Here is a 20,725-nt window from a genome sequence, read left to right as displayed (position 1 = left end):
TCCTACTCTGGAAGCCTTCAGCTGAAATTTCAGCCCCTCTTACCGAAACAACCCCACCGGGCGCTTTTGACTTCACAGGGAGGGGAGGGTTTTTTTCTCTCCCTTCCCCTCAAATCTTTCGAAAGCTAATAATCAATTTTAAACGCTTTCGTACGCTGGTCGCGTTGCGTGGGAATTCAGTTAGAGGGCAGCACAACCTCCGGTGTGGCTTTCCCACATGCTTTTCCGGGAAAAGTGATGTTTATGGTGGGAAACTTGGGGATTTGAAATATGGTTGCAGCACAACCTCCGGTGTGGCTTTCCCACATGCTTTTCCGGGAAAAGTGATGTTTATGGTGGGAAACTTGGGGATTTGAAATATGGTCCTGTTCTTTTTAATGGTCCCACATTAATTTAACTGTTGTTTTGGTTTTTGGGGCCACCCCAGGAGAGGTTAATTTTGTTACAGGAATTTTTCATCTCTCGTAGGTAGGTAATTGTTAGCACTTGTAGCTTGTAGGGTATACTTGTAGCTTTGTAGCTCGTATAATATGGTAGGCTAGAGCCTACAGTGCATAGCTACCTACTTGTAGAATGCAAAAGCTTCTACTGTCAAAATGAAAACAATTAAAAATGTCCTTAATCAAATGTCCTCATTTGAAAGTACTTAGCTCTATTTTTACCAACCTCAGTGGTGTAGTGGTTAGCGCGTTGGACTTTGGATCTGGAGGTTGGTGGTTCGAGTCCAAGTCAAGTCATAAAATTTAGCGTAGTGCATTAAGCAGGGAACGACATTTGTGACAAGCATTTATGCTCAACACAATTATAATTCCTTTACTTATAGCTCTACCTATCATTACAATTATTATGGTAATTTGGTTTGAACATTGGACACGATTTTGGTACCTGTGCACACACACACACACACACACACACACACACACACACACATGACTATTGTAGTCAGTGGCGGCATGACCAGCCACCTTTGGGTTGGTGGTCCTAATTTGAATGATAAATTCAAGGTCAACGGTTAAATTTGTTTCTAATACCGGCTACTCATGCTCAGATCGCCTGATAGATCTATGTGTCAGATCTGGGTATGTCATCAGACGGTCTGAGCGTCAATAGCCTGCATAAGAGCTTTGTAACTGCTAGGTTGCGGGTTTTGTTCCCGTCCGGAACGAAAATTTTATGCTGAACAGATAATGGTCTCGAAACGGCTGGATTTCTTCCATCCTGTCCTTCTCTCCTCGATTTCGGGACGATAAGATCGCCCATGTTACAGCCTTTGTCAAACCTCTTCGAAAAATAAGTACTTATAGTTTGAAGCACTTATAGGTAGGTACCTAATGAAGTAATGATTCATTATCATTACTATAGTCATAAACAGTAATAGGTAATGAAACACTATGAATCAACTACGTACACTGAGAACTCAGAATAGGTACCTAATATACATATACATACCTACCTTTAAGTAATATTTAGGTAGGTACTTGTAAATAACTTTTATGAGTGATAACAAGTAGGTACCTATCTAACTACTCGTTACCACGGAGGCTCTAGGTATACCTATAGTACCTATAAAATAGTAGATACCTAAATATAACTAAGTACCTACTTACCAGAAGAAGATTATTACCAAATATAACTACAAACTACCTAATTTTCACTTTCACGAAGGTGTCGAATTATTGAATAATTTTGGTCAGGTAGAGATTCACCTGTTATGGTGTTACGACCATAGTGAACTCAATTACCAGTTTGACCCGCCTGGCACCTTTTGGACTGCGGTTAAGTTTCGTCAGGTTGATCATCAAGAGTGTTACCTAACCTCATAGCTATCCTGAGTAGGTAGTCCTGACGGATACGGTCGAGATTTACCACCGTGGATTGTCTCAGAGTTCAATCCGAGGTTGACCTGGGTATTAGTTACAGGGAAATCCTCGTCTCATCTCAATCCCGATTTGGTAACCCCCCGCATAAGTGACACATCTAACAGGTCGTGGTTTCGGCAACTTTAGAGTACCTTCTCTCCTTTCTGAACTATTAGGTCATCGCCAGTTATCCTTATTAATTTGGTGAAATTCTGAATAGGTAATGATTGCTGATGGTTATAAAATAGGAAGGTAATACACCTGAACTTTCAACTTTTTTCATTAGGTACCCAATATCTTTGTCATGTGTACAGCAAAGTTTCCTTAGTGTAGAGTGTAGACTTATTATTATTATTATTATTATTATTATTATTATTAGGGCTATAAGCCAGGATTCTCACACCAGTGGGAGCTCTTCCACCCAACAAAACTTGTAGAGTTTCCCTCAAGTGTAAATTTCAGGAGTGAAATTTGGACACCTAGGTATAATATTGTAGAACAAACAACAACATCATAATATATAGCAACGTCAACAATGTTTGTATTTTTTGTATTATACCTACAAACACAACAAAATGCGGATGCAACTTAACGCAGTGTCAATCAGTTTCGAAAAACATAAATCAACACCTAGTTTTGAGGTTGTTTTTTCTACACTTGCTGAGAAGTACAAAGGAAGTGACAATTTTAAATAATTTCTAATGTAGTTATAGCCATCCCAGGACGGCTGGTAAACTACCACCCGCTAGGCAAGGGATTCCCCTAGGGAAAAAAGCTTAGGACCAGACCAGATATGACGCCACAAAAATAAGAGCAAAAGTACACTAAGTCTAGGCGCATGGCCATGCCACACCAGTCCATCTAAAAAACCCCCAAAAAACACCTCCCCCCCCAAAAAAAAAAAAAAAAAAAAAAAAAAAAAAAAAAAAAATCAACCCTGCGTCCACAGTCTCAAGTTATCATGAATTTTAGAAGAATACTATCTTGGTACTTTCTTTCCCGGAATGCCCGTTATCTCCCTGAAAAGTTAAATGGACTTTATCTCCCATTCCTGGATACGCCACTGTCAACTCACGGTAATGTAATGACTTAGGAGCTTCTGTATAATACGAGTATACGTCTTGTCTGTATTGTTCTGTCTAATCTCTAATATGTTCTGTATAATATCTTGTATATTGTTCTGTAAAATATCTAGTATATTTTTTATATATTATTTTGTATATTGCTCGATCAGTCTTGTTATAGGAGAATTCGTCTGTCCAAATCTGTCAGACTAAGAGAGCCCTAGCCAGACCTATCCTAGACAGAGCTCAACACTGATTAACCAAAACTTTCAGATAGAACCTAGCACAAAGTACATTATACAGTAATAGTACATGTATATGTATTTTAATGTGTGTACCTATTATGACGTTCAGTATTGATCTTTTTTGTCGTGACTTCAATGATCATTGGATTGGAACTACTTGGTCATATTATGTTTTGATCCCCTCAATGTTTATGATACTATGATCAAGGTGTATCAACATTCTCTTTAGTCATGATCATCCTCCAATTAAATTATCATGAGATTCACGAGTCATGACTTCTCATGAACCACTGAGGGGAAACATAATTTCTGTCCTAGAAAATTATGAAAATACCTAGAAAAATCATGATTTTGAAATAGGTATGTAGGTATAGAATGGGTAGATTTAAGATTTAAATTTAAATAATAGATTTAAATGGTATCGTTGTTTACAAAAGCAGAATTTTGAATTTGGACGAATCATATCAAAATATGGAATTGTAAATACTTTTCCATACTTTGGTGATTTAGGGCACTGGTACTTGTCTTACAACGGAAATAGCTTTCTCGCATTTCTCTTTTGCAGGGATGTCTAAAGGGGCAATTTTGTAGTTCAAGAGCTGGGTATTTCTTCTCTGGTAAATCCTAGCAAAATCTTTCAAATGCAAACGCTTTTGTAAGGTTCCTACAATTTCGAGATTAGATCAATCTGACTACATAAACACGTACGTACTTCCTGAGGCTAAAAAATGGTTGGTATGGCATGTGCAATAGTATACTTACGTCTAAATTTATGCACTTGTACTACAAGTCTTGCAGTTCCATTAACATTCCTCCTACTATTTACTTACAAGTACCTGTAGCTATGGGTGCCTAGGTGACTATTGGACCTAGACTACTAGACTGTTACCTTGCCGTAAGCTACTAAGAATTTAACTTGTGTGAATCCTCCTGGTATTTTCAAGTTCACGTCAAGTGACTTCAAGGTTGGTAAATTTATATAAATAAAGCACTACTTATACTTATATAATTTCCTGTGAAACACCGAGGACTCTGTCAGTCATTTCTTATTAGAAGACATCACGTATGAAAATTTCAGTGATGTTAGGGAATATTTTGCCCAAATCAATCGCCCTCAGCTAAACTAAAATGGAACGACTTGCTACAGGATCATAATCATGTTTAAAACCATAAACATTTACCTGTAGTCTCCTAGATACCTACATAACTAAAAGTATCAGTTCATAAAGAAATATTCGATATCTGAGCACCAAAACTGGAGGATGCCCTTAGCAGCTAGCAGTCAAGGTGTGAATACAGAACACCGGATATTTACTTATTGTTCCCCATTCAACCGAATTCATTGGAGAGCTATTGTTAGAAATCATCTGGTTGTGAAGATGAGAAGAAATTTTTAGGAAAATCACTAATTTGGCAAACAATGGGCACTGCCATCAATGTGGGACACAGATAAATAATGGAGCAGTTGCAAATGGGTAAAAATTATAAATAAATGGTCGATTCCTATGTAAAAAGTTGGGGAATCCAAATCTGAGGTCAAAACTCCGAAAAAATAACTATAAAAGGTCGAAAATTCAATTTTTATTTTCCGTCAGAGTCCTTAACTCTGACGTCAGACTTAAGATGATGCACAGAGTGAGTTCCAAGTTTTACCTTGACGATTTTTTATAGTAGTTGAAAATGAGATGTTTAGGAAATTGCTTCTAGATTTTTTTAGATTTGTCAGATTCCACGTCAAAATGCGTAGAAACGCATGCGCACAAACAAACGAAGCGGAAGTCATGAATTATGACCCCATCGCCTACGGGAGCGTATGCCGTGACGTCAAAGTTTACGATTTACCGGTATTTTTTAAATCGATTTATCTTGGTATCTAGAAGTCGTAGAAGAACAAGAAAAATTCCATTGGTCCTCATTTTTCCTGCTCTATGACTTTGAAACATCACCCAAGTAAGCGCAACTGATCTATTCATAATATTGTGAAAGACAAATGGGGATATTGAGATCAAGGGAAATGTCCCGTCCTACGGAATCTACGGATTACTGTCAACACCATGGTGAATTCAGTTTACGTTGATAATCTTGATATCCACCTCCTCTAATATTTTGGTTCAGTTTTCCTCATAAATTCTTTTGTCCATTAAGCCCGCTATAGAAGCTACGACATTTTTCCAAACTTGGTCTTTCGACAGATCGTTGCAATGAGCATACCTACATCAGCATGACATAAAGCTTGTGACTGCTCTTGAATTTTTCCAAGTCAGAATTTTGGTTCCTCGCCCAAAATCCAAGATTAGGAACTCACTCACTCTACATGAACTAACAGTTTTTCCAGAAGACGACGTACCTTAAAGTCTTAGATCCATTCGACTAGGAGCCGAATAATGAAACTTGGCCTGGCGCACTACGCCTAGATGTATTCTATGTAACCGCAATGGTCACGGGGGATACTCCTAAACCGCAGACCCGGCTTCACATCCAGTCATCTGGAAGAGAAATTATCTGCGTGGGTGATCATGATCACCAAGATAAGAGACCTGTTACAAAGTCAGTGTCATGAGAACTTCGGATAACCCGATATGATGTGTGAAGATGGATTTGAACTTGATAATAACAGAATCGCAACGGTTAAGACACATAATGACACAAATGTTGATCATATGTACATGATGAATATGGGGTACTTCCTGTGGAAGTATTAAGCTAGGACACACAGGTCTCAGCTTTCAAGGGGCAAAAGGGCTGAAAAGAGGGAGACATTCTTTTGAAGGGGGAGTTAACTTCAACCCAACATACATTTACATAAACACACTTTGGTAGTTTAGCTGTGATTAGAATGTTATTGGTTATTGTTATTGTATTGCATTTCAATAAAGGGAAATCTAATCAATCGATGGCTAATCATTCGATGTTCTCCTCTTATGGATGATGTGCTCAGCCAAGCATACACCAAGGATCTGCCATCAGTGACGACACAGACAAATTCCATGCATTGATCTTGAACCTTGAGAAAATATCGGATATTCCATTTCGACAGACAGAAGAATCAGCAAAAAATAATTTGTAATTAATTGTTTACTGTTGGAAGTTACTTGTTTACTGTACAGTCAAGCAGTGATTCCCAAACTGGGATCCGCGGCCCCCCAAGGGGCCGTGAAGGACTTCAAGACGCCCGGGAAGATAACATAAAATACAGTAAAGGGGGCCGCGGAGAGTTCACAATTAAGAAAAGAGGCCGTGTAGAAAAAAGTTGGAAACGCTGGTTTATTGAGTGTTTAACAATATTTAGAAGGTCCTATCTATGTTATTATGATCGGATGGCTGTCAAAACATTAGATACCTACCTAAATCCTCCCGATTGTGTTCAGGTCCTTTTCTTTCTCATCATATCAAAACAAACAGAATATAAATAATTTATTACCATATTGGGTTGTATAATTATGAAAATTATGATGGATACTTACAACACATGGATTCATAATCTGTGACAGATGACAACATGTTAATCACCAGATTGCAACAGGTGAACTTTAGGACAAGTGACCTTTCGATGGTTTCAATTAGTGGATTTGTACAATGTACCAGTTTAGTTGATTTGTACACTTCATTGTACTAATCACGATTTAAGCTTATGTGTAAATTAGTAAATTCATTCATACAGTTACCTATTTCGTTAGGTATATCTATAACACGTTTCTAAATACCTGGCATTCCTTAGAATTAGACTCGTTCTAACAGTTATTTTCTGGCTGGCTCACAGTAGGTCTAGGATCCTAGTGTTGGTATGGCTCAGCAGACATATATGCACCTACTAGGTAATAAATATTGACACATAACATTGAACCGATTATATTATGTATATAGTAGGTACTACATTCTGACACTTTCCTCATTTATGATTTCATCTTTTACTCTAAGACCAGCCCCACTCACTATCAGGTAGACCTGATCAGGTCCGCCTGTCAGGTCTACTTGATGATAGTGAGTCCCTTTTACCCTAATTTACCCAAGACAATTGTCTACTCGTAATTATTTACTACCTATTCAAGTTCTACCGATTTATTTTATGTACCTAATATCATTAGCTATTAGGTACCTAATAATGAATTCATATTAGGTACATACCCATTTCTGCTGCAGTCCGTGATTTTTCTTTAATCTTTGAGATTTCCTGTTCCTTTGAACTGGCAAAAGATCTTATACCTACTTTTATGTAGGTAATACTTAATTATGTAGCCCTGATAATGATATTAATGATAAGCTTATAAGATGTAATATTCATTAATCTTCAATGCAGCAGAGAAATTCTTTGTTAACTGTCTCTCAGTATAGGTATTACCTTATGCTGTCTCTCTCTTTTCTTTAACGAGGTCTTTGTTCTTCCCAGACACGAATGGGTATATTTGCATAGTGCGTGCGAAATCCGTACTCATAGGTACTTTTCGTCCTTTGTAGTCAAGCCTATAATCCATGTCCTTTCCTAACATAGGTAGGTAGGTAGGTAGTCTGCTCAATATAGGTAGCTACCTTGCTACCTATCATCTACACGCCTACAGATAGAGATACTTGTAGAAGGTACACAATGGACAGCATTAAAAGTAGAAAAGAACCATCCATAAGGCATTTCCCCTTATGCCTATGGATGGTTCTTTTCTGCTAAATGCTGTCCAATATATCACCTATTTACTCAGTAATCATTTCAACTGCCGTGTGAACCAAGTTTGGCAAGTTGATCTCTCAATGTCTACACTCCGTTTGTACCTATCCTATATTGAATTCCAGTTCAAAATAATTAGATACCTATCTTCAGCAAAATACCAGAAAGATTTTCTCCCCCTAAACATGGATAGGTAGGTATATTATGGTGTAGTGGTCAAGGCGCTCGCCTGGTAAACAGGAGGGCGTGGGTTCAATCCCAGCCGAGGTATGGAATTTTATCCTCATATAATTTGAGAATTTGACCACAATAATATTAGTAGCCTACTGCTGGAGTAAAGGGACTTTTCAGTCCTGTGCGAGCAGTAGATATAAATAAGCACTATTATTATTATTATCATCATTATAATTATTATGATAGTGACGAAGGTTATAGATCTCACATGCAGAGTGGCTCCTAAACCTGTTCCTTTAATATATAGAGAGAGAGAGAGAGAGAGAGAGAGAGAGAGAGAGAGAGAGAGAGCACAATTTCAACATTTTTGGTGGATGTGTCAAGTGCACCAAAATCAAAATGGGTACCTGTTCAAGCAAGCGAAAGGGAAACAGACGGCAACATTCAATATCACGATGAATTGATTAGTGGATGTGCCAAAATGCACCCAAAATCGAAATATTGTCCGAGGAAGACAGAGAACAGAACAGATAGATAGTAAGAAAGAGATAGATAAGAAAGAAAGATAACAAGCTGGGACGATGAGTTATTGTATACCATAAAATTTGACCATCAATTTCTCGTAGATAAAAAATTGCTGCCGGAGACGCATAAAGATTGATAGTAAACTTGATGGCGTAGACACAATGTCGGGTGAAATATAGCCTATAGTCTGTATTGAATATTCGCATAATATGTGGTAATGTGATATGCTAGTTACCATTATTATTACCACCATTAAGAGCAATGTGATTGGTTCAAAATTTTGGAATCGACCAATCAGATTGCTTAATCCAAGAGTTAAACTTAAACCGACTGTTTAAACTTTGATTGTGGTCCAGCCATTATAACAATAATAAGCCCTCTGATGCTCTTATGTAACAACATGGGCCTCCTTTTTTAGCCATTACCCAACCACAAATGTTGTTAGGGTAGTTGTCAGCTTATCTTCTTGAGACTGTACCTACCCGCGGTTCTTAGTATTCTATTACTCTCATTGTCCCTTTTGTTTACTCTTACCAAAGGTTTTCGTGATAAGCCTATCATTTCCCAATAGTAACTCAACTGTTTGTTTACATAATGATAAGTCGTTTTGTAAACAATTACCCTACACTGAATTGCATTAACTCAATCGATTGAGCCCGTCTTACAGTTGAAGTAAGCACTTATTGTACCTACCTAAAAGTAGGCACTTATTGTACCTCCCTAAAAGTAGGCACTTATTGTACCTCCCTAAAAGTAGGCACTTAGGTATTGTACCTCCCTAAAAGTAGGCACTTATTGTACCTCCCTAAAAGTAGGCACTTAGGTATTGTACCTACCTATAAACAAAAAAAAAAAAAAAACATAATAATAGGTAATAGGTCACCTATTTACCTATTTGAATTCTCTAAATACTATGTGGGTATAGGAAGGTTAAAATCTAAATGAAATAGTCGGAATTTAGTTCAAAATTAAACTGAAACTTCCGACACGGGGAAACATATTGTGGAATAAAAATGAACTTGGTAAATATTTACAAAATAATGATGGAAAATTATGATTGTTATGGATGTTATTCCGACATTGGTGTGACGTAATTATGGTCATTGCTTCACTGTCGTGAATGATGGTGGTCATCCTGAAGGTCGCCCCTGTGTTGACCTTCAGTGGTAACGCTCTTGCTTGCCATGCAGAAGTTCCCGGGTTCAATGCCCACTATCGACAAAAAAAAAATCCTTGTTTTTCGATTGCAAATATTTCAACGGTATACTTTCTGGTGTTCTCGTGTTGGCCCAGCAGTCCCAGCACCTAAATGGGAGGTATTGTGTCTCTTCTCGCTAACTTCCGACATGGGGAAACATATTGTGGAATAAAAATGAACTTGGTAAATATTTACAAAATAATGATGGAAAATTATGATTGTTATGAATGTTATTCCGACATTGGTGTGTAATTATGGTCATTGCTTCACTGTCGTGAATGATGGTGGTCATCCTGAAGGTCGCCCCTGTATTGACCTTCAGTGGTAACGCTCTTGCTTGCCATGCAGAAGTTCCCGGGTTCAATGCCCACTATCGACAAAAAAAAATCCTTGTTTTTCGATTGCAAATATTTCAACGGGTTACTTTCTGGTGTTCTCGTGTTGGCCCAGCAGTCCCAGCACCTAAATGGGTAGTATTGTGTCTCTTCTCGCCCATCTGATGAGAGGCATACTACGGGACGGGCATGCTACGACACAGACCACACGAGTCTAATGTAGCAGTTGTTTCATTGCTACGAAATAAAAGCGCTTAACTCTATAGTCTACACACAAAAAGCCCAATCTGAGGCTTAGTGAGAAAATGCGTCGGATTTCTTTGCTTCTTCTCAAATTGATCATCGCATGTCGAGATAATGCCGCTTTCCAGTGCCGAACTCAGGACTGGGGGATGGAAGGCAACTTCTGTTCCCGAGAGTCTATCCTCTATCACAATAAGCTCTTGCGAGAGTCGAAGCTTTTCGACTTTCTACTTGGAATTCCGTGGCTTCCTCAAAAGAGTAGGAACCAGTGACAACATTATCAGTGTACCTAAGTATAAGGAATTAAGAATTAAGGAATAATTAAAGTTGTGATAAAATTAAATAAAGAGGCTTTTAATAGGCACCCTAATGTTTTGATAACATGATAACTCCCCAAAAATTGTTGCGTAGGTATCTATTTAAATTGTTACTCAGAATTCAAGGTGAAGCCGACACAAACAATTTAAGGTATGTATTCATAGTTACGTGTTCTAGGTCTAGGTGGTTGTTGTTGAAGTCCATCTCTGATTTGGAACATTCCTCATTTAGAATTACCTTGTTTTTGACATTTATGATGACTTTTACCTTGTTTTACTATCTGTGGTTAAGATCAAGTCGTCCTGCCTAGTTCGTCCCTGACGGGCTGAAGATGTCTTGTAGTGGCATCACTATGGTGAGCACGTTCAAGAGTACCTAGCTACAAAATGAAAAACTGAACGGGACGCCGGGACACCCCCTGAAATTCGGGACTGTCCCGGCCAATTCGGGACGTTTGGCAAGCCTAGGCATAGGCCCTCTCCCAACGCAGACTCCCTCTCTCCATGTTATTGTATCAATTTGGAGGAGACTGTAATGTCTCCTTTCCTAGTCTCTTACTATTAGATAAATAAATATAATGCGATTCCTACTCTCCTAATAATGCTGGATGCTTGAACCTAAGACGGGAAAAAGCAACCTTTTTAGTGGATGTGCCAGAGCTCCGGGTCGGAAATTTTCTGATTCAAGAAATTTTAATGTTACATATTATGAAATGAAGATAAATTCTCCTGCCTCGTGTTAGATTTGAACCCACGTGCTTCTGCTTTCCAAGCCCATCTTAGCCAATTTGTCAGCTTGAACCTAAGACGGGAAAAAGCAACCTTTTTAGTGGATGTGCCAGAGCTCCGGGTCGGAAATTTTCTGATTCAAGAAATTTTAATTTTACATATTATGAAATGAAGATAAATTTATTCTCCTGCCTCGTGTTGGATTTGAACCCACGTGCTTCTGCTTTCCAAGCCCATCTTAGCCAATTTGTCATTTTTTCAGGAAGGATTATTTCTCTAGTGTTTATTGTCCTGATTTATTAATAATCTACATAGAAACTTCTGAAACTCGATTATCACAAGGATCGAGGAAAGAGTAAAAAGGTGTTAATAATTTGTAAACAAAAATGTGTCTAAACGGACAGATGCATTTAGTATGCTCATCATTCCAGAGACCACCTAGGTGGAGAGAGAATTTTTGATCATCTGCCCAAAATGTCCAAAACTTCAAACATATTGTACACTGAGCTGTTTACATTTTGGAGCAATTAGAAATTAGAGGAATCGAATTTACGAACACGAATATGAAGATATTAGAATAGATTGGGTAAAGAAGAAGAAAAAAAAAAATGAGAAGAAGGAGAAGGAAGAGAAGGAGAAATATTATAGGTCTGTACAATATTAAAATTTCTTGATTAGAAGTTTGTTTCGATGATCAATCAGATCATACACGGAATAAATACCTAAATGAGAGTAATTACCCATTTCCCAAATCAAAAATTTAGAAAGAAATAAAATAACATGTGCAGGTAAATATGGAGCCTTGGAAGAGAAGAAGGAGTAAAAAAGAAGGAAGAAAACTAAACTCAAGTTCAGACGTTGAAGAGGATGTTGAGAAATAAACATCTTGGAATCTCGGAAAAAGGCTGTGCCTACTCCAACTTTTCTTAGCTTGGACATGGACAGGTGTAGAACATTATGGAAGGAAAAAACAGAAGAGAGAAATTCTATGAAGAAAACAATCAAACAGAAATATTTTTGTTTGAAAACCATTCAGACATTTACTCGTATAAGAAAAGGGGCATTTCAAGAAAAGCTCCCGTTCTGAGAATCCACCAAGGTACATAGGTACTTATGCCCAATCAATAAACATGATATTATTGCAATATTGCAAACTTAAGACTTATTCAATAAAATATAGCAAATCGAACCGAGTCTTTTGTGTGTTCAAGTTTCAGAGCCTAACATGTTATTTTCCTGAACGTCAGGATTTGCTGAAGGTCCAGCAGGTCAGCAAAGTAATAAGCGGCGACCTCCAGCGCAGACCTAAATGACATAGAACAGAGAATCCATTGTTGACTATTCAAATCTTGAACATGAACTTGTCACTATGAAAGGAGATGATACTTTGCATATGAAGAACAATGAAATATCAAAGAATCATCGTTCCATGCTAATCCGTACATGAAATAATACAAAGACTACTAAATGATATTATTATCAGAACTAGTAAATAATGTTGTGGGCAAAGAATCATCGTTCCATGCTAATCCGTACATGAAATAATACAAAGACTACTAAATGATATTATTATCAGAACTAGTAAATAATGTTAGACTATTACTCAGAACTAAAAAGGAACTATTGGGGGGGACTTGACGTTTTCTATATTTCTAGGAGTACCAAGAGTCGGTCCCTAAGAAAACATCCGCTAAAAGAAATGATGATTGTAAAAAAAAGGTATAGGTACTTAAATAAACAAGAATTGGGACACATGTCATCAATGCTAGCGTGTGAACCTTTGAAAGCCGGTACGAAGTATCATGTTGTATAAATATTGGATGTTATAAATCTGTTAGAGTCAGTAAGACACCTTGCACAAGTGTATGGAACCTATGATCTATGGTTCTATGAAGTCTATGATAATAACCACATACTCATAATTGCCTCAGTTGTTCATGTGTGGCGTAGTCAACCAATGTCCTTGGGCCTGGGCCGGCAGAGGAACTGCCTGGGACCGTCATCCAGGGTCTTGGGCTGTCAGGTACTCATCTTACATACCAGTACTTACATAGGCAATTCTTTGCTTACATACCGTCACTAAGCAGGTACTTGTGAATAATCACACCATTCTGTTCAGCTAATACTAATACCTGCGTTACTTCATGTAGGTATTGCCTCACTTGCATTTCTTTGCAATTTCCACCATAGGTACGAGTAGGTACATTCCTACTTCCTACGTATGAAAAGAAGCATCACATTTGAAGAATAGATAAAAAGGAAGTGCAAAATGGATGTAACCAAAGGGCAAGAAATGAGCCTTTCCAAGGATAAGGGATGATTATAATGACCATAAGGTATGAAATGGAAATCTGGAATCTTGAAAATTGTTTGGTCCTACATTTCTCAAAGGTTTGTTCCTGTTGTAAGATCACATTACAAATACATCATAGGCAGATTAGATAGCTTAACTCCATTCACAATAAGCCCACTCCGAGGCTTTGGTGTAGGGGCAACTGCCCCAAAGGATGGGTCAAGCTTATACGAATTAGATAATGCAATGTTATGCCCTCTTCATACTACCGAAATGAGGCTGAGAAGTCCCTCTACTAGCAGTCTATTAAATTTTCTCCCGTCGCTAACCCGTCGATCGCGAGCTACCGGTAGCTCGCAGGCACGCAAGTAACGTTGTAAATTTTTGGTTCTTAAAAGGTAGCTCGGCAAGGGTCTCCTAGACATCTGAGTAGCTCACTCTAAACTGAGTCTAAACAATATGGACTGGTACTTATAGGTACAATATGAACTGGGACTTGTGCTAGGTATTGTTACAGCTTTACTCCTTCACATTTCTGAATGACCAGCTTGAATGAAAACAAATCCTTATTCCCTGACTTCACTCCACGAGGTTGGCATTGCGCTAAAATTGAACGACTGACCTCAAATACAATCACGTGGGTGACAAAGTGAATTTTAAAAATAAAATAAAATGCACTTGTATGCATTCTTCACTTGTATTAATAAGTTGTAGGTATCCATGAGACGGACACAGGTACCGACAATTGAATCAATGAAACAGTAAGTAGGTATCTTCAGCAAGGGAAATTTCTGGCTGCTGTTCTCCCTGTTTTAAGTCCCACAGCCAGACTTGCAAATATGTGCATCCCTTGATAACCACCAGTAAATCTTGTAAATACATACCTTGTATACGTACCTATACTTAAGGGTATCATGTAAATGTAGATAAAGTTTGTTATTACCTATGCAGATGAACCTGTGGTTCAGAGGTTTTCTGTTCTTGACACACAGGAGTAGTAATCTCATTTAATATTAATGGGAAAAACTTTTTATACCGGAACGTTTCAACACTTGACTTTTGCTTAACCTGGGAACAGAAGGGAGTTCGCTTACGGGTTCTCATGCAGGAAAGCTATCGTAAAAGTCGACAGAAAAGCCTTCGGCACACGAGTCGTTCTGCAAAATGGGTACATGAGATTTAGCCAGCGGCGATAGCGCGTTCAAGGCCTGTTCCCATTGGATCAACAAGTCTGGTTAGCTTGGAGGGTAGGGCGTCTACCTTGTAAGCGGTTTCGCCTTGTGGCGGGTTCGATTCCCGCTCTCGGAACACCTGGCTTTCTTCGATTCTGTTTTCTCTTCCTTCTCTCTCTCTCTCTCCGCTTTCGGGATGATAAGACGTCAGCCGTTACAGTTCCCTAATTCCCTACAAAAAAGCCAGAATTACCTGCGAGTATTTTCAAATAGTAGATAGGTATACAAAATTTCCATCTTTCTTTTTTACTTTTCATCGGGTGCTAGGTACAAAAGACTTGACTTTGTACTGAACAAAACAACAAAATACAAACCCACCTTCCTGTCCCTATGGTAATGCTAACAACACGAACCCAACAATAACCCTAAACTACAAAGGCAAAAACACAACATTGGTGATGAGATTGTTGTAGTCGTGACTGGTGAAGTGGCAAGTGGCACTTAACGGCGACGACAACGCATAATTTATCATGGCCTCAAGTCTGCCACCCTATGGCATCCCCACTCCCCAAATTCCACTCTCTATGCCCCCCTAAATTACCCCCTTTTGCACTTTTTCTGCCCCCTAAATTACTCCCTCCCCTACGCAGTCTACGCCTACTGTTGCAAGACCGTCTATCCCTCCCCCTCTTTGTCTTTCCCATCCTCTCTCCCTCCCTCTGTTTCCCTCTCCCTTTCCGATCCTCTCTTTCTTCCTCTTCTTCTCTCTCCTTCTCTGTTCTTCTCTATTTCTTTCTCTTTCTTCCTCATTCCCTTTCTTTTCCTCTCTCTCTTTCCCTCTCCCTTTCCGATCTTCTCTTTCTTCCTCTTCCTATCTCTCCCTTCCTCCCTTTCTCTCACTCCCTTCTTCTCTTTGCCGTTCCTCTCTCTCCCTCCCTCCTTCCCTTCCTGTCTCTCTCCCTATCCCTCCCCCTAGGTAAAGTATTCTTCCCCCTCCGGCTAAAAACTCCTTCTCGCACCCCTATTTGAGAGCCCCTGCCGCTTGTTTACTGCCACTGGCTGTCTGGAAGTTGAAAGTTGAGCTTTCAGAATGTGACTTTGTCTCACACAAGAGTTTTTCTAATTAGAATAATTAGTGGCTTAGACATAAGGAGTGGTGGAAGGGATGGCTGGACGTGGAAGGAGAAGAAGTAGGCGAGCCTACAGTATCTTTTGGGATGGAACAAATGTGGAAAAATTATAATTACATGGGCGTTTTTAATTGATGTCTGTGGTACGAAAGAGTGCGACTTTAATTGATGTCCATGCGCCAACGAGAAAGAGGGAGAGAGAAGACGCCGTTGTTCGACATCGATCGACCAACTGACTATGTGTGGATACAGCTTCAGAGGAATAGGACCATAGATACGTTTTGTACAGTTGTCGGAGGAAAAGTAGTATACCCTTTTTGTCCAAGGTTTTGAATTCGGAGGAACAGGTATAAGATTGGAGGAAATGGGTGACGACCCCATAGGCCTAAAAACTAAAAAGTTGCTTCACAGAACTTTTTACACAGTAGGAACTTTTCGCTTGATGCAAGATCAACCATACCAAGTGCCTACCCCTAAATTACTCCCTCCCCTACGCAGTCTACGCCTACTGTTGCAAGACCGTCTATCCCTCCCCCTCTTTGTCTTTCCCATCCTCTCTTTCTCCCTCCCTCTGTTTCCCTCTCCCTTTCCGATTCTCTCTTTCTTCCTCTTCTTTTCTCTCCTTCTCTGTTCTTCTCTATTTCTTTCCCTTTCTTCCTCATTCCCTTTCTTTTCCTCTCTCTCCCTTTCCGATCTTCTCTTTCTTCCTCTTCCTATCTCTCCCTTCCTCTCTTTCTCTCACTCCCTTCTTCTCTTTGCCGTTCCTCTCTCTCCCTCCCTCCTTCTCCCTCTTTCCCTTCCTGTCTCTCTCCCTATCCCTCCCCCTAGGTAAAGTATTCTTCCCCTCCGGCTAAAAACTCCTTCACGCACCCCTATTTGAGAGCCCCTGCCGCTTGTTTACTGCCACTGGCTGTCTGGAAGTTGAAAGTTGAGCTTTCAGAATGTGTCTTTGTCTCACACAAGAGTTTTTCTAATTAGAATAATTAGTGGCTTAGACATAAGGAGTGGTGGAAGGGATGGCTGGACGTGGAAGGAGAAGAAGTAGGCGAGCCCACAGTATCTTTTGGGATAGAACAAATGTGGAAAAATTATAATTACATGGGCAATTTATAATTGATGTCTGTGGTAGGAAAGAGTGCGACTTTAATTATTGATGTCCATGCGCCAACGAGAAAGAGGGAGAGAGTGCCCGGGGCGTGAATAGAACCCGCGACCTAACGCTGACACGGCAGGCACTCTTCCTCCCAAGCTAGCTACTAGGCCTACTAGCTAGGCTGACAATAGTTAAGTATCCTCTATGGCGAAATATTTCCTACTGATAAGACAATGTTGCGGGTGTATGTGGGCTGGATTCTAGGAAATTTCCTTCCTCATTCTCGGAGAAGGATGACGTGATTCTGACTACTTAGTGAGTAAATGGTGATAATGAGTAGTAGGTTGTGTAAATAGAGCATTTAGTCAGTGCTGTATCTTTGACCGCTTTGTGGATGTCATTGCCACTCAAGCTCCGACTATCTGACAAACCAAAGTCTGTCAGATCGTCGCGTCGGAATGTGTGTGGTGGAAAAAGTTTCCGACGCGCGACGCTCTAATGCTGGATTTTTTTTTTTTTTGAAGTTAAGCAAGGTTCATAAATATACTTATTTGTAAACTTTACCTATGAAATATATAAGACCTTGTTTAGACCTGCGGGAGTAAAGGGACTTTTCAGTCTCATTCTGGCAGGATAAACAAGGTATATTCTATTCTATTCTATTCTATTCTATTCTAATCCTCTAATGGATTTAGGCCTAGGTTTGTCAGACGATCTGAGCCTGAATAGCCGGTCTTACTCTTAGTGGACGCTAATGGTGTCTACATGTCTACACGAGACCAATGACTGGACTGCGTGCTGACCATGTGTAATCCAGCCATACGCACTAGTTTCCTCAACAACAAAATCACCCATTTGAACTGAAATGCCACGCCAGAGGTTTTTACACGAAGCCTGCTGGGTTGCCTACTGACCTTGAGTAATCCACAAAGCTAAAGGTGCTTTCTTCATCAGTAAGATACCTACCTAGACAAACTAGACCTAAAATCACACCAAGGATTCCTCACAATCCTATACCACCTGCAGACATGACATTCCTAAACAAAGCTCATTATGGCACACACATATCGTAACTAGAATAGTGTTCCAAGACATCACCAAGGCACTTCATGGCATACTATAGACCATAGACCTAGGCCAGCCACTCATTATCAGGTAGCCTTGATCAGGAATACCCGACACCTGATGAGCACACACACGATCAGGTAGACCTAACATGTATGGCTGAAAAGGTCCGTCTGTCAGGTCTACCTGATACGCACACTCACTATCTCAGGTATAACTGACTCTATCAGTTATTTATACCTGACACCTGATCAGGTCTACCTGATAGTGAGTGGCTGGCCTTATAGAGAGTCTATCGGAGTGATAATTGAGAGGAGTGTCCCGAAGGTACCTTGGCCTGTAAGACTTATTGAAGAGGTCAAATGCTTGGGTGACGTCACACTACCTGCAATTAGGTACCTGCACGTATTAAAATCAGCTAAGTAAGTACTTAAAGTACTCTCGATAACAAGTAATCAAGAGACTGCTATTAGCTTGAAAAATTATTCCAAGATAAGTTTAATGGCAATTAGGTACCTGCACGTATTAAAATCAGCTAAGTAAGTACTTAAAGTACTCTCGATAACAAGTAATCAAGAGACTGCTATTAGCTTGTAAAATTATTCCAAGATAAGTTTAATGGTGCAAAAAAATCTCATTTCTGATCGCTACGTAGGCTACTTGTCAGAAGAATGCTTATCTCTAATGCTCCTGTTAACGTGCAGATTATGCTCGAATAAACTTATTATTTTACAGTTTAGATTTGAACCACGCGTTAATGGAGGATTTTATTTGACGTAGGAAGATAATGCGGGTTCAATAGTTCACGGGGGAGAGCTCATTATATTAGGACTGTTATGTAGATATCTACTCATGTAGGCACTTCTTCATTAATTTGTTTCAAGTACAATGAAAGTCCTCTAAAGAACTTGAACTAGAAACATAAAGATGTCTTCTGTACGCGTGTAGTTGTTCTTTCATAAGACATTATGTAGATATCTACTCATGTAGGCACTTCTTCATTAATTTGTTTCAAGTACAATGAAAGTCCTCTAAAGAACTTGAACTAGAAACAAAAAGATGTCTTCTGTACGCGTGTAGTTGTTCTTTCATAGGACAATATTTTGGGAATTGGAAAATCATTTGGGGTCGAGTGGATTGGAACACATCACATGCCTTCAGGCACACTCCATTTGTCAAGAGTCTAGGTTTACCTTACCCTTGGGATTAATTTAAATTGAAGAAACCATTTACTGATGAAAATTGTTAATGAAACAGCCCACTCTTCACTCCCAATGATTTCCAGGTGAAAACCAACTCGAGTCTACGTCCAGGCAGCCATCCGGAGTCCAACACCAAACTGCATCCGGCGCACTACACCCAAAGTTGGGTGTTCGACTCCAGCCAAAACCCCGCGGACCAACCCAAAACCATCACCCTGAAACGCAAGCGGCACTCTCGAGCGGCGACAGACGGCGCGATCAAATCCCCGAAGCCGCTGGTCAAATCCCCCAACACGCTACATCCCAACTCTCCACTGCCTAGTGCTGCGACTCCGGTAGTTATTGTGGAGGATGCAGGCAATGCAGACCGGCAACTCCACTTCATGACTAGCTTCTCGAGAACTCCGTCACCTGTGGCACACTCCGAGAGTGGCTCCGACTCGGAACTAAGCTCCATACAAGGTATTCACAAATCATTGCACTAAGAGAATCTCAGATTCACTCCATAAGTTCACGGAAAATGTTACCTGTGGCACACTCCGAGAGTGGCTCCGACTCGGAACTAAGCTCCATACAAGGTATTCACAAATCATTGCACTAAGAGAATCTCAGAGATCCACTCCATAAGTTCACGGAAAATGTAAAACACAGTTAATTGTGATGAAAGTCCGACACAAATAGCTTTTAACATTGTTTTGTGTCAAGATGAGTCCGACATCACTATGAACTTTTGACGTTCCCTGGGTCTCATGATGTACTTTCTCTGGCCTGAAGGATCTCTTTCACTAACAAAAACATTATTGCTTTCAGATTTCAAAGACATTCGATCTAGAGTACTTTAAGTACTTACTTAGCTGATTTTAATACGTGCAGGTACCTAATTTTAATACTTGCCAATAAGATTGTTACAGATCTGATTAGTAGGTACTTAATGTTTTACTGAGAACCAGAAGAACACGTGGGCATAATGAAAGTAGTAGAGGTGATTTGTAGAGTGTTTTCAAAAAGTAACAACAGGTTGGTTATCTTTTGATGAGAACTGTGAAGGTCCACGCACACCTATCTGTCACGGGATTTGTAGAGTGTTTTCAAAAAGTAACAACAGGTTGGTTATCTTTTGATGAGAACTGTGAAGGTCCACGCACACCTATCTGTCACGGATACGTTCCTTACGTCTAGCTCGTTCCATTTTACTTTACATTGGAAAAGTGTGCAGTCGTGCTTTAGATCCAATGTAAAGTCATATGGAACAAGCTAGACGAAAAGTGTGTGGACCTTAATGCCTTCAGATTCAGACGGTACGGCTTGGCTGGACCGTAGAAACAAGCCCTAATAAGGTATAAGGAAGGGAATGGTACATTTTATGTTTCACCAAACAGCAACAATTTGAAAAATCCTAGTTCAATTTAACAATGAACACTGAA

At 39.5% G+C, this 20,725-nt stretch overlaps 1 protein-coding gene across 1 annotated transcript; it reads left to right on the top strand.

The window, feature by feature from the left end:
* Positions 1-5,602: 5,602 nt before the first annotated feature.
* On the top strand, positions 5,603-20,143 carry LOC113469782. The gene is made up of 3 exons (XM_026827698.1): positions 5,603-5,674; positions 19,385-19,763; positions 20,112-20,143. Exons 1-3 carry the CDS (start codon positions 5,603-5,605, stop codon positions 20,141-20,143), a joined length of 483 nt encoding a protein of 160 aa, XP_026683499.1.
* The last annotated feature ends 582 nt before the right edge of the window (positions 20,144-20,725 follow it).

The sequence above is a fragment of the Diaphorina citri genome, unplaced genomic scaffold, assembly GCF_000475195.1.
Source record: "Diaphorina citri unplaced genomic scaffold, Diaci psyllid genome assembly version 1.1 scaffold1232, whole genome shotgun sequence".
NCBI lineage: Eukaryota > Metazoa > Arthropoda > Insecta > Hemiptera > Psyllidae > Diaphorina > Diaphorina citri.
This window is presented reverse-complemented; position numbering and strand designations above follow the sequence as displayed.